The 15,101-nt window shown below is 42.2% G+C and overlaps 1 protein-coding gene and 1 long non-coding RNA gene across 2 annotated transcripts; both read right to left on the bottom strand.

Moving 5' to 3' along the window:
- Positions 1–354: 354 nt before the first annotated feature.
- LOC134623018 (NLR family CARD domain-containing protein 3-like) lies at positions 355–8,548 on the bottom strand (the record flags this gene model as incomplete). Its single annotated transcript, XM_065469805.1, has 5 exons — positions 8,338–8,548; positions 7,054–8,213; positions 6,410–6,975; positions 5,153–5,326; positions 355–528 (listed from the first exon to the last, which is right to left on the bottom strand). Coding segments are annotated over exons 1-5 (2,111 nt in total), but the record flags the coding sequence as incomplete, so codon positions are not given.
- Positions 8,549–9,753: 1,205 nt separating this feature from the next.
- Positions 9,754–13,967, bottom strand: LOC134623017 (uncharacterized). Its single transcript, XR_010093197.1, has 3 exons — positions 13,857–13,967; positions 10,059–10,191; positions 9,754–9,807 (listed from the first exon to the last, which is right to left on the bottom strand). It is a non-coding gene; the product is annotated as an uncharacterized LOC134623017 (long non-coding RNA).
- Between the last annotated feature and the right edge of the window lie 1,134 nt (positions 13,968–15,101).

Here is a 15,101-nt window from a genome sequence, read left to right as displayed (position 1 = left end):
TCCTCTTTTCAGTCAGAAATAATCAATTGATCATATTTTTATTAATAAATTTTTCTGAAAATCAAAATCTGATATCTGAACAAACAGCTCTGTAGAAACCTGTAAAAAAAATAATACTGGAATTAACCTAAAAGGTTTGGTGGATAAAGCCACTGCTAAAATAAAGATTTTGGACTCAGAGGAGCAGCTGGGACATTTCATTGCAAATGAAAGACAGAAAGTGAACAAATATCACTAAAAACCCCAGACACTAATTTCTACATTAATCCTTTAAAAAAAAAATCAATTTACTGTTTATGCAGTAATAGAAATCAGGTTTAACATGATCATCAGTGGAAAATTTTAAATCCTGACCTGAGAGTTTCCATTTTACAGTGTGGACTCTTCACTCCAGCAGACAGAAACTTCACTCCTGAATCCTGCAGGTCAGAGTTACTCAGGTCCAGCTGTCTCAGACTAGAGGACTGGGAGCTGAGCACTGAGGACAGAGCTTCATAGCCTCTCTCTGAGAGCTTACAGTGACTCAGTCTGAAAAATTACAGATAAACATTAAACAAACACTGTTTTTAAATTGCAATGAGGGTGCACTAAAGAGTTATTAGATTTAGCAATTAATCCTGTTTTTTTACTAAGAGTCAACAAATGGATGACACTGACATTTGTTAACTGACAATGGTCAATCAATTCTAGTATTCTATAGCAAATGTCAATTGGGCTCCATGTGCCGGGCAGTGCATTAGCACCTGTTAGGAATAAAATAATTCTTAATGTCTGTAAAAGTATTTTTAATGTCTATCTGGTAAATGGTAAAATGGTAAATGGCCTGTATTTGTATAGCGCTTTTACTAGCCCCGCCTAAGGACCCCAAAGCGCTTTACATACCCAGTCATCCACCCATTCACACACACATTCACACACTGGTGGAGGCAAGCTACAGTTGTAGCCACAGCTGCCCTGGGGCAGACTGACAGAAGCGAGGCTGCCATATCGCGCCATCGGCCCTTCTGGCCAACACCAGTAGGCGGTAGGTGAAGTGTCTTGCCCAAGGACACAGCGACCGAGACTGTCCGAGCCGGGGCTCGAACCGGCAACCTTCCGATTACAAGGCGGACTCCAAACTCTTGAGTCACGATCTGCTCATTATATTGTTTTATGTACTTTAATAATGAAGGCTTGTAGAGCAAGGCCACCTTTGACTCACAAAATGTGTTCAGCCAGATTGAAAAACAGGAAGTTTTAGTGCATAAGCCATATTAATAGATAAGACACTGAAATGAGGAACTTTCCATATAAGCGATGTTTGAGACTGTGTGACGTGTAAAGTACCAAAATAACACCATAAAAGACACAGCTTCTGATTCTAATGTTAGAGAGCTCTTGCAACTGGCGTTTGAGCTGTGCAGGGGTCTCTCTCTTTGGAAGATGATTGAATAAAAAGAAATATAACTGTTTAAGACACTATGAGTCGGTTTTTCTCTGTTTTGTCATGGGGAAAAACAATCGGGACCAAAGTAGCTGAAATATTGATTACTAAAAAAGATGGCGCTGGAGTGACGACAGCCTTTCCAAGTAGCTCTGCAACACTGCACTTTTTTTCTTAACTTTAACTTTTTTTTAGACTAGGCTTTCAACCTTTTTTCCCCTTCCTCAAGTTACTCTACTTATACCTCTTAGATATAGCGATACAAGATGGATAATGTACTTTTTAAAACTTCTGGAACCAGCTCCTTCATCTATTCGAGAGCGGAGCTGCTGGTACTGAGAACAAAGACACAGCGACACAACATCTGAGATAAAGAGGAGCTACAGAGGCTGCAAGGCTGGAGCGAGGAAAGAGGATCACCGGAGGCGATTCAAACCATCAATCCCGACAGTGATAATGGGCAACGTGAACTCGCTACAGAATAAAATGGACGAACTGTGTGCTCTGAACAACCACCGACTATACCGTGAGTGCAGTCTGTTTATCTTCACGGAGACGTGGCTAACCGAGCTAACACCACAGGCTAACGTAGACCTATGCGGTTTCACATCCGTGAGAGCCGATAGGGACATGCAGGCCAGCAGGAAAAGCAGAGGTGGGGGACTCATTGTCTACGTTAACAACAGATACTGCAACCCTGGACAAGTCTCCGTTAAAGTTTCGGTATGCCGGCCGGACCTGGAGCTGCTAGCTGTTAGCTTGCGGCCATATTATCTACCTCGGGAGTTCAGTCATGTGTGTGTTTACATCCCTCCGAGGGCCGACGCAGCAGCTGCCTGTGAGAAAATACACACAATAACAGCAAGACTGCAGACACAAAACCCAGAGGCTTTCATTATTATATCTGGAGACTTTAATCATGCCACACTGGATTCTACTCTGGCAGCTTTTCACCAGTTTGTGAATTGTCCCACAAGGAGCAACAGGACAATTGACCTATTGTATGCTAATGTGAGAGATGCATACAGAGCCAACCCCCTCCCCCCACTAGGGAAATCAGACCACAACCTGGTTTATCTACAGCCACAATACACACCCCTCGTCCAAAGGCAGCCTGTCACAACACACTCCATTAGGAGATGGACCCCAGAAAAGGAGGATGCTCTGAGAGACTGCTATGACACCACAGACTGGGATGTGCTCCTGAGCCCACATGGTGAGGACATAGAGGGGGCGACACACTGTCTGACAGACTACCTCAACTTTTGTGTGGACACGGTCGCCCCTGCTAAGACAGTACGGTGTTATCCTAATAACAAACCGTGGGTAACACAGGAAGTCAAAGCTGTCCTCAACATGAAGAAGAAGGCTTTCAGGAGCAAAGTGAAGGAAGAGATGAAAGCAGCACAGCAGGAGGTGAAACGCTGCCGGAGGGAAGCAAAGGACACCTACAGGAGGAAGGTGGAGCAGAAGTTGGAGAGAAACAATATGAGGGAGGTCTGGAATGGTGTGAAAACCATCACAGGCCACAACACCAAGAACAGCACAGTGGGGGGGACTGTGGAGAAGGCAAACGAACTCAATAAGTTCTTCAACAGGTTTGACCAGCCCACAACCCCCCCACCCTCACCTTTACTACAGAGCCCTCTCCCCACTCTCCTACCTCCCTTGCTTCCCCCCCTTCCCGACACTATGACACCCCCCCTTTCCAATTCCTCCCTCAGCAGCAAGACATCTTCTCCCCCCCCCCCCCCCCCCCCCCCTCCTCCCAATCATCTCCCTGTGTCACAGTGGATCAGGTCAGGAGACAACTGAGGAAGCTTCGCCCCAGGAAAGCAGCAGGCCCAGACAAGGTGTGTCCCAGGATGCTAAAGGCGTGTGCTGCTGAACTTGGGGAGCCGCTACAACGAGTCTTCAACCTCAGTCTGCGACTGGGGAGAGTGCCCGCCCTCTGGAAGACATCCTGCATCATCCTGGTCCCCAAAAAGAACCGGCCCAATGAGCTGAATGACTTCCAACCGGTGGCACTGACGTCACATCTCATGAAGACTTTAGAGCGGCTCTTCCTCAACCTCCTCCGACCACAGGTACAACATGCCCAGGACCCACTACAGTTCGCATACAAGGCGGGTGTCGGAGTGGAGGATGCCATCCTGTACCTCCTGCATAGAGCTCACTCACACCTGGATGGGGGAAAAGGCACGGTCAGGATCCTGTTTCTTGACTTTTCCAGTGCCTTCAATACAATCCGGCCCTGTCTGCTCCAGGAGAAACTGAACAGGATGCAGGTGGACCCTTGCCTGGTCGCTTGGATCTCCGACTACCTCACTGACAGACCACAGTACGTCAGGCTGAAGAACATCACGTCGGACACTGTGGCCAGCAGCACAGGAGCACCACAGGGAACTGTGCTGTCCCCTCTTCTCTTCACCCTGTACACCTCTGACTTCTGCTACAACTCTGAATTATGCCACATTCAGAAGTTTGCAGATGACACAGCCATCATGGGGTGTATCTTGGATGATCAGGAAGAGGAGTACAGAAGTCTGGTGAGGAACTTTGTCACTTGGAGTAACACAAACCACCTGCAGCTCAACACCTCAAAGACTAAGGAACTGGTTGTGGACTTCGGGAGGTCCAGAGAAGGTCCAGTGCCGGTTCAGATAGAGGGGGAGGAGGTGGAGGTGGTCAACAAGTACAAGTACCTCGGGCTGTGGGTGGACAATAAACTGGACTGGCCATGCAACACAGAGCACCTGTATAAAAAAGCCCAAAGCCGACTGTACTTCCTCAGGTGGCTGAGGTCTTTTAACATCTGCAGGAAGCTCCTGAGGATGTTTTACCAGTCAGTGGTTGCTGGAGTACTGTTCTATGCTGTAGTGTGCTGGGGGAGCAGCACAGCAAAGAAGGACTCATCCAGGCTGGAGAAACTGATCAGGAAGGCTACCTCTGTGGTCGGCATGAAACTGGACACTCTGGTGTCAGTGGCAGAGAAGAGGACACTAAAAAAGCTGCTGGACATTATGGACAATGCTGGGCATCCTCTGCACACGGCCATAAACAAACAGAAGAGTCTGTTCAGTGACAGGTTGCTTCTCCACAAGATAAGAACAAACAGACTTAAAAACTCCTTTGTCCCACACACCATCAAACTGTTTAACTCCTCTCTGGAGGGGAGAGGGAGGAGAAACAGGAGGACAAAGGAGGGGGGAACAACGAAGCTGTAGTGCCTCTTCACTTCACTGTGTGCAATACTTTTTGTGCAATACTTTGTTAAATAGTCAACAGTGCAATACACTTTAATATTTGAAATGTGCAATTCACTTGTATTTTTATTTTTTATTTTTTTCTTCACTTGTATTTTTATTTTTTATTCTTATTTATTCTATTTATCCCCTTCGTATTCTTTATTCTTTATCTATATATGTCTCTGTATTTATATGTGTATATATATGTATATATAATATTCTCCGCACGCTCTGTAACTTCTGTCGGTGTTGTGCTTTTTTGGAAACCGAATTTCCCAGAGGAACCCACCCGAGGGATTAATAAAGTTCTATCTTATCTTATCTTATCTTATCTTATCTTATTGATTATTGAAACTCTCTCTGCTCATTAAATTATCATAAAACTATTACAGACGTTTAACTGACTTTTTTTCCCCATTTAGTGGATTCTTATTGGTTAATTCTGTCAATTGATGAAAAGCACAACATAACTTGATCTCACCCCAGAGTATTCAGTTTACAGTGTGGACTTCTCAGTCCTGCAGAAAGAAACTTCACTGCTGGATCCTGCAGGTTGTTTTTACTTAAGTCCAGCTCTCTCAGTGTAGAAGACTGGGAGCTGAGAACTGAGGACAGAGCTTCATACCCTCTTTCAGAGAGATCAGGGACACTCAGCCTAAAAAACAAAAACAAAATAAAAACACAATTTGAAAACTGTAATTTGATAACAAACTGTTATCAAATGACAAGTTAAATGAACTCTCCAACAAGTTACAGAGACTCAGTCTGGGGGAACAGAAAATGTTTTAAAAGTGCACGAGGTAAAGAGATTAGAAATGTGGCAGATGATTATAACTTTAGACTAAAAAGGTCCCTCTCGCTCATACATTTAGTAAAAACAAGAATAAACTCTTATCTTGATTTGCTTAGAATTTTTATTGACCTCTTATGCTAATTCATAAAGAATATGACTTCATCTGACCTGAGAGACTGAAAAACAATCAAGCATGCATGATTAAATCTGTCAGCAGCTGCAGATCCTTGGAACAGTACTGGTGATGCTGATTGTAACATATAGAAGTGAACTCTTCAGCTGAGCAATAAGACCAGAGGAGGAATGAGGGAGTTGATCGCCTATGGCTCCATCACAGTCTTTGAAAATCTTCAGTCAGTACAGAAAGATGGTGCTAAGCTTTTAACCAGCACATCAAATACACTGGACATTGCTCCACTTTAATCTCTTCACACTGGTAACCAGTTCATTTTAGGCGTTATTTAAAGTTTTAGTCCTTACTTTAAGTCCCAGTCTATATTTCTGACAATCCTACAAATCTTCTCACATCTGAGATCTTCCAGTCAAAGGCTGTTACTGGTCACACTAACTCATTTATTCATTTATTCTTTAACTAGTTTTGAGCTGTATGGTGTTCAGTGTTTGCTGTTTAATGGTTTTTCTTTATCTTCTGTGTTTTTTATTGCCTGTTTCTATTGTAAAGCACTTTGTGGTTTTTGACCCGTGAAAGCTGCTGTATAAATAAATTTTATATACAGGATGATTCTGGATATGACTTTGATAAAAGCTGACACCCATATATGTTTTAGACACTCTGACATTTACTGATGTTATCAAACATTAACTATAACATACTGTATTTAGTGCTGATAATCATGCAAATAAATATGTTGAAGTTTTTAAGGGTCCATCACACATTACACTGTTTATGTTATAAATAAAAGACATGAGTACAAATGTACTTACAGAGCTTTGTTGGAAGCTTTGACCACTGGCAGCAGCCTCAGAAGAGCCTCCTCTGAAGCAGAGTATTTCTGCAGGTCAAACTCATCCAGATCTTTTTCTGATGACAGTAAGATGAAGACCAGAGCTGACCACTGAGCAGGAGACAGTTCATCTGTGGAGAGACTTCCTGATCTCAGGGACTGTTGGATCTCCTCCAGTAGAGAACGATCATTCAGTTCATTCAGACAGTGGAGCAGATTGATGCTTTTCTCTGCAGACAGATTCTCAGTGAGCTTCTTCTTGATGTACTGGACTGTTTCCTGATTGGTCTGTGAGCTACTTCCTGTCTGTGTCAGCAGACCTCGTAGGAGAGTCTGATTGGTCTGCAGTGAAAGACCCAGGAGGAAGCGGAGGAACAAGTCCAGGTGTCCATTTGAACTCTGTAAGGCCTTGTTCACAGCACTCTGGTGGAGAGACTCTTTTTTTCTAAAAAAGTTAGACCGCTTGGACGTTGTTTGTTGTCCTTCCATTAGATTGAGTCCAGAGTTGATGAAGGTCAGATGGACATGAAGAGCAGCCAGAAACTCCTGAACACTCAGATGGATGAAGCAGAACACCTTGTCCTGGTACAGTCCTCTCTCCTCTTTAAAGATCTGTGTGAACACTCCTGAGTACACTGAGGCTGCTCTGATATCGATGCCACACTCTGTCAGGTCTGATTCATAGAAGATCAGGTTTCCTTTCTGCAGCTGATCAAAAGCCAGTTTTCCCAGAGACTCCATCATCTTCCTGCTCTCTGGACTCCAGTGTGGATCTGTCTCAGCTCCTCCATCATACTTGACCTTCTTCACTTTGGCCTGAACCACCAGGAAGTGGATGTACATCTGAGTCAGGGTCTTGGGCAGCTGTCCTCCCTCTCTGGTTTCCAGCACATCCTCCAGAACTGTAGCAGTGATCCAGCAGAAGACTGGGATGTGGCACATGATCTGGAGGCTTCGTGATGTCTTGATGTGGGAGATGATCCTGCTGGCCTGCTCCTCATCTCTGAATCTCTTCCTGAAGTACTCCTCCTTCTGTGGGTCAGTGAACCCTCTGACCTCTGTCACCATGCCAACACAGTCAGGAGGGATCTGATTGGCTGCTGCAGGTCGTGTGGTTATCCAGAGTCGAGCAGAGGGAAGCAGTTTCCCCCTGATGAGGTTTATCAGCAGCACATCCACTGAGGTGGACTTTCTAGGGTCAGTCAGGATTGTAGTTTTGTGGAAGTCCAGAGGAAGTCGACACTCATCCAGACCATCAAAGATGAACACAACCTGGAAGTCTTCAAAGCTGCAGATTCCTGCTTCTTTGGTTTCAGTAAAGAAGTGATGAACAAGTCCCACCAAGCTGAACTTTTCCTCTTTCAGCACATTCAGCTCTCTGAAAGTGAATGGAAACATGAACTGGATGTCCTGGTTGGCTTTGTCTTCAGCCCAGTCCAGGCTGTATTTCTGTGTTAAGACTGTTTTCCCAATGCCAGCCACTCCCTTTGTCAGCACTCTTCTGATTGGTTCAGCTCTTCCAGGTGAGGCTTTAAAGATGTCTTCTTGTCTGATGGTTGTTTCTGGTCTGTCTGGTTTCCTGGATGCTGTTTCAATCTGTCTGACCTCATGTTCATCATTGACCTCTGCAGTCCCTCCCTCTGTGATGTAGAGCTCTGTGTAGATCTGATTCAGAAGGGTTGGGTTTCCTGCTTTAGCAATGCCCTCAAACACACACTGGAACTTCTTCCTCAGTGCAGATTTGAGTTCACACTTACTCCACTGGAAGTTCCTAATGGTAGTTCCTAAAAGAACCGATAGAAAAAAAAACATCAATCAAATTATCCAAAGGATATATTTCCAGTCATTGAATGATTAATAAATTTTCCCTTTATCCAAAACTTTAAATCTTTAGATAAATCCTCTTACTGCTCTGCAGACGGTCAGCCAGCTCCTCCTGCTTCATTCTCCTCAGGAAGTCCACTGTGATCTTCACAAATGCCTCTCTGCTGCTGCTCCTCCGACTCTCTAAGCATTCTGGGTAATCTGGACTCAGAACCTTCTGGATCTTCTTCAGCTCGTTCTTCACAAAAGTGATGATGTTGTCCTCCAGCAGCTGGAACAGAATACTTTATGAATGAGCCAATCGGACTGAAATCATGGAGCCAAACATCAGATCCATGTTGGACACACTGACAATCCACTGGTCTACAAAGAGCAGCATGGAGATGACTGTGAACAGAATAGATGTAACAGTAGTTGTTGTACTTGTACAGACCATAAATATGGAGTCCAGCTGTGTTTGATGCTGCTGGGCAGACTGACCACTGGGAACCTCTGAGCTCTGCTGGTCCACTCTGTGGAGGAACCATGAAGGATTAGATCCACACAGGATAAAAATCCAGGAGTTTCTACTCAAATAACTTCATCTGAATCAAGTTTGTCAAGTTTTAAACTCTCAGATTGTGAACATATTAGTAATTTTCAGTCTGTTTTCATGGACGTCCTTTCAGTCGTGATGCACGATCTGATATCGTCGTGTTGGTGTTGATCCCAGATCATCATATTAAATGTTGCTCCAGGATCAACATTGCAAGTGACCAATCAGATTGTTGTGACGTCATAATTTTGCGACTTCGGGAAAAACTGCCGTAAAACAAAAAACTGTACTTACGGTGTGAGAAACCGCCTCTGTCCGCCGATCAACGGACCCTCCCTATAACCCTTTAATAAACGCTAAGCAGAATTGATATTGTCCTTGCAACATTGGAATTTCATAAATGCAGGAATGGCGCGCAAAAGAATAACATCACAACAATGTGATTGTTCACTTGCAATGTTGAACCTGGAACAACATTTTGATGATGATCTGGGAACAATACCAACACGACGATATCAGATCATCCGTTGTGTTATAGTCTCCATGTTTTTTCCAGCATCATAAATTCTTAAGTTCAGAAAATTGTATTATTTTTTCACAGCTGAAAAACAACAACAACATTTATCCTCTATTGAAATCTTTAGCTGCTGGGTCTCTGTGTGACCTCTCAGACTGTTTAACAGATCAGACACAAAGAGAATCAGAGCAGCTCTTTAAAGACAAACATGAACCCACTCAGGTCACACTTTCCCCACAGATATGAGCATCAATGTCCTCAAACAGCAAAAGTCTAACATTTGGATCTTTTCTCTTTCATTGTTTTCTTTTTAATGAATCTTTGTAACAATCTGAGGATGTTTCAGGTCAGATTTATCCAGGAAACACAAACATATAAAGGAGTCATCACAGCTCTCTGACCTCGTTGGTCCAGCTTCAGCACTGAAGTCTGGATTATACCTTTGGACCAGTCACTCCTCACAGACGGACAGCTGGACCCTGCAGACTGTGACCTCTGACCTCTGCAGACACAAACATGATTGAAGCAGCTGTGATCACACAGACTGCAGATAATGCAGCTGTTTCCTGTCAGTAACATCCTCTTAGATTAGAGTTCAGCTTTTTACAGGAAAACTGGGCAAAACTGATTTTTGTTACAAATTCATTTTCATTTCCTCTCAGCTCACAAACACAGAAAATCAACCAGAATCAACACTGATTATAATGTCAGTGCAGAATTATTTCTGTTACTCAGTGAGTTCAGCTCTCTGACCTCGTTGGTCCAGGTTCAGCACTGAAGTGTGGAGTTAGATCTTTGGACCGGTCACTCCTCACAGACGGACAGCTGGACCCTGCAGACTCTGCTCTGTCCTCTTCTTCCTCCATCATCATCATCTTCAGTCAGTCTGAGAGGTAAACCACAAACACTCAGTGAGTTCACATTAACAGGAGTAACTGAGTTACAGTCGCTGACCTCTGACCTGTCGTGTAACCTAGAAACCAGGTCACATGATCCACATCAGGTGAAATAGTGTCACTGTGTTTTCAGGTTCTTTGGGAAGAATTTGTCAAACTGAAGTGTTTTTAAATAAGCATTTTGTAGGTTTATGTGGTTTATGTTCTGTTATTTCTGATAAATTGTGTGAACATTTTTATTAACAAACATCTTAACAAATTTATTATTTGCTTTATTAACATCCCTTTTCTTTAAAGATGCCCGGTCCTTTTCCATTGTTATAACCCATTCATATCTTCATCCAGGAGAATGTCTTTGTTACTGCCATCATAAACTATAAATTCTGTCAGGCGGTCAGTGATGTCATTCAAGTCTGCTGAGAGTGTTTGCAAAGTGATCAGGCGAGCAGGACAAAAACTCCACAATATAGCTGCCATGAGGTGTAAATATCGCTGCAGGTGTTAACCTAAGCTAAAATCTGATATGAACAATTTCTACAACATCAAAACACAGCTAAAACAAGCCATGACTGTTACAGGTTCGAAATTGAGGGAGAGAACAAAACCAAGACAGTCCAGAAGGATTGGGTCAAAGCAATCTTTTATTGAGTACACGCGCGGGAAGACAATTACTGCACAACATCAGCAACGATCTTCACCAAAATTATACTTCAGATTGCTTTTATAGCATCAGGGTATTATGACGCCCCCTCTTGCGTTTACAAGCACATAATTTGCATGTTCAGAACATTCATGTATTTTAAGAATTAAATGCAAACACAGAGGTTCCTCTTTCTGGCATCTTCTTCCAAACAAGGCAATGGTCTCAGGCCTCTGAGGTCTCCATGGGCTGGTCCTCTCCACGCGTCACCTGTTGTCAAGAAAACTCTAGTGCAGCATGTTAGCTGAATGCATTCAGGCCTCTGCTCAAATCTGTTTCTAGGTTATATGTGGTATATATATTGTAGAATTAAAGAAATTAGTTTACTGCTGGACTGTATATAACCATCATCTTATCATTGCATTAATTATCATTTCATCAAAGCATTTATTGAAGCTGCTGGCATTATGTTATAACTTGTATTACAGGTGTTATCATAATCAAATATTAACATGTTTATTACAGGTGCAGTTATAACCACTTTAAAATGATTGAGTTAAATATATATATCAAAGCTTATATGCTGAGTATATTGATACAGTAAAATAGTAGCTGAGCAAAGGCCTGAATGTATTCAGCTTCTTGTTGCATTTGAGTTTGCCTAGTAACAGGTGACAAAAAGAGGACAAGTTCGTGGTGACCTCAAAGGCCTGAGATCATCACCATATTTGAAAGAGGATGCCAGAAAGAGGAACTTCTGTGTCTGCGTTTATCTCTTAGAATTGATCCTTATCTGTAGAGGAGGCAAATAATGTTCTTAAGATGCAAATTATGTGACTGTAAAAGCAAGAGGGGGCGTTACAATACCCTGATGTTATAAAAGCAATCTGAAGTGTATTTTGGGTGGGGATTTACAACTGATGTTTTGCAGTTCACATCTCCCCACGCGGCGTGCATTCATTAAAATCAATTGTTTGACTGACCTCTTCTGGACCATCATTGTTTTACTCTCATCCTCAATTTCGAACCCGTAACAATATATATATGTGTTTTGTAAGCATGTGTGCAATCTTTCTTAAGCTCCCGGCTCCTTAACCAATGGATCACCCGAACATAACGCCGAATGACGCTTGTGACCTTTAATTACCTGGGAAAGCTTCAACTCTTTATGAGCACAGAACTGCAATGTGTGTATAGAGATATAACAATGTAAAAACGGTTATGACTGCACCTGTAATAAAGATTAATATGGTGTCAGTGTGTTTAAATGCCTCCAGGCCATCTTAAAGCTATATGTAATATTGTTAATGCTATGCTAATGCTATGAAATATATTGTAGCAATAAAACAATTTTCTTTTGACTCCTACAATTGAAATGCACAAAAAATGCACAGCAGCGCAAATGCACTAGAAAAGAAATTAACTTACCATCCCGATTTCCTCCGTTATCTTTGCTGGGAGCTGATAGCCTTTTGATGATCAGCAGTTACTAAGGCTAACTAGATCCCAAAGTGCAAGTGCACCTTTTCAGACGAAGTGCTAAAGAAATTTCCCTTGTACCGACCATAACTGGACTGGCCATCGGGCATACCGGGCATTTGTTCGTTTTTGCAGGCCAATGGTTTTGTTGTTGTTGTTGCTGTTGTTTTTGTAACAGTATAAACAGTGAAAGGTGGTGGATTGGCCATATGCTGGCCGATGTGTAAAATAACGAAATAACACCAGCATCCTTTTCTATGTAGCTGACAGCTGGTAACCGTGCAGGGGCGGGTCTAGCAAAGTTTTTGCCAGGAGGGCAGATAGGACATTAACAGGGAAAGGGGAGCTCAAAGAAATACTTTTCTTTCTTATTCTCACTTAAAATGTCAGGCTTTTCACAAATAATTATATGAATCTTACAACCAAAGTTTTCATCTGATGTAAGGTGTATAGAAATCATGCATATACCAACAAGACTGTACATCACCGTCACAACAGCATTTGTTTTCATTCAAAGGCTTTATGGCTTTTCCTATAATACCTGGTGGGCCGGTCTCTAGTCAAAATGCCCGGGCCGATTTTTTGTCCCAGTCCAGCCCTCATACGACCCAGTACTGGTAATTTTTCTTATGCCGATGAGGCATTATTTCTGTACCATTATTTAATTCCAGAGGTTTTTAAGTTATTTTTTTTTTTGCACTTATTGACTTGTAAAAGCCTATATGACATATTTTATTTCAAAAATTATTAACCGCACAGAAAAGGCATTGTTTAAATATGTTAATTATGTTTCTTTATGCAAGTTCTTCATGACTAAGCTAAGTGTCCTCTTTTTTGGAAATCAAAATATGGTCACCCTATTTTTGACCCCATGTTATAACAGATTAAACAAGATCACCTCCCTTTTGCCCCTATTTTTTTGGGGTGTAGGTGTTTAAGAAATGAGTTTAGTGAGATTTTCATCCAGACAATAAAAAGTTGTTTCAGTGATTCAGAGACAAACTAGTGACTCCACGACAGCTACCTCAGAAATAAACCTCTTCTTTGTTTTTCTGTTTGATACGATGAAATTAATAAACATGCAACATCTGGAACATGGAGGGAAATGTCATCAAATCTAAACCAATGAACATGAAAATCAGGTAACCACCAAGACCAAGCTGATTGCTTACAGAGTTCATACTCTAACTGCTAGCTGCTATGCTAGCTTAGCTACCTTATGTTAAAGGTCAGACTAAAGAAATAAGCTGATGCTGCTGGGAGTGACGTCACAGTCTAGCAGCATTTAGTTATGCAGCATTATAGTTAATCCTTATCATCTGCTCCTCTCACCTCTCTTTACCTCTAACAACAAGAACATTTAGCCAACAGTTTATTAGCTTTGGTGAAATTATAAACAGCCATCAGTGCGGTCACCTCCTTTAGTGCTGGAGCAGCAGGAACACCTTTTAATCTGAAATCTCCTTTTCTTTCTAAAACACAGTGACAGCAGGCTGAGTGAAAGACAAAAATCTTATTTAAAAGCCAAATATTTACCGGCGTCACTTCCTGATCCAGGATTCAAAGACGATCAGCAGAGTTATTCCATTACTGTGAACTATGGAGCAGCAGCTTTGTGCTGGAAACAATCATCTGACACTGAGATCAGGAAAGTGAAGTGAAACTTTGAGCAGGAAGGGAGGTGTTTGTGGGGAAACTGGGATGAAGCAAAAGCAGAAATGGAGTCTGGACTTTAGAAACATGTAGGAATGTTTCTTGGAGGCTTTCTGTCCTGTTACTGAGTGCAGCATTAAAATGATGTTTCTATTGTAGTGACACTTTAACCTGGTTCCACTGCAGATCACAGAAACACTCAGAAGTTGTTTTTAGCTGAGCTGTGTCATTAATCCAATCTGAAGTGAACAGTTTGCTGCAGAGCAGGAAGCCTCTTCGTGACAAACTCATGTTACACTTTATCAGCGCCTTGTTTTGTTCTTCTACTTGTTTTAACTGTAAACTTTGACTTCCTGTCTCACTACAGTGAACTGCTCCTCTTTAATGATTTGTTTGGAGCTGATTTTACGCATTCATTTAGATGAAATAAGTTCAAACGTGTTTGCATGAAATGCATCATTATTCTATAAATATAAAAATTTCAACTGATTCTATAAATGCTTGGTCTGCAGAAAAAGAGCCGATGTACAAACTGCAGCTGATTGTTTCCACGCAGCAGACTGGATTTACTCCAGCTCACAGCTCCAACATTACAGCCATTTTAAATTCAAACACTTTCATCAGCCTGAATTTCAAACATCATCACTTAAACACTGAGTCACAGTCAGCTGACTGCTTCTGTAGATGGGGTAAAAACGCAGCTACAGTAATGTCGAAGATTTGAACATTAGTTAGCTTTTTTCCACACAGATAATAAGAGCATGAGGGCAAAGCTCAAACTGAGCCAAATAGCCTGTTCCTGTTCCAACATGACTGTGCACCAGTGAAGATAGTCCATAGAGACAAGGATGAAAGAGTTTGGTGTGGAAGAACACCTCTGGGATGAATTAGAGTGGAGACTTTGAGCCACGACTCTTCATCCAATTGCTCTCACACTTGCTCTTCTGGAAGAGTGTTAAAAAATTTCCATAAACACTCCAAATCTTGTGGAAATCCCTTCTAGAGGAGGAGAAGCTGTTAAGGGTTGGGCAGACATCACATTAAGATGGATTAAGAACAGTATGTCTTTCAAGTTCATTTTTGTGTGTCATAAAAAAATAACACCTCCTTAAACTCATGTTAAAATGT

The sequence above is a fragment of the Pelmatolapia mariae genome, unplaced genomic scaffold (assembly GCF_036321145.2).
Source record: "Pelmatolapia mariae isolate MD_Pm_ZW unplaced genomic scaffold, Pm_UMD_F_2 NODE_ptg000345l+_length_25006_cov_1, whole genome shotgun sequence".
In the NCBI taxonomy this organism is placed as follows: Eukaryota; Metazoa; Chordata; class Actinopteri; order Cichliformes; family Cichlidae; genus Pelmatolapia; species Pelmatolapia mariae.
The sequence above is the reverse complement of the archived record's forward strand: the minus strand, read 5'-3'. Positions and strand labels throughout refer to the sequence as shown.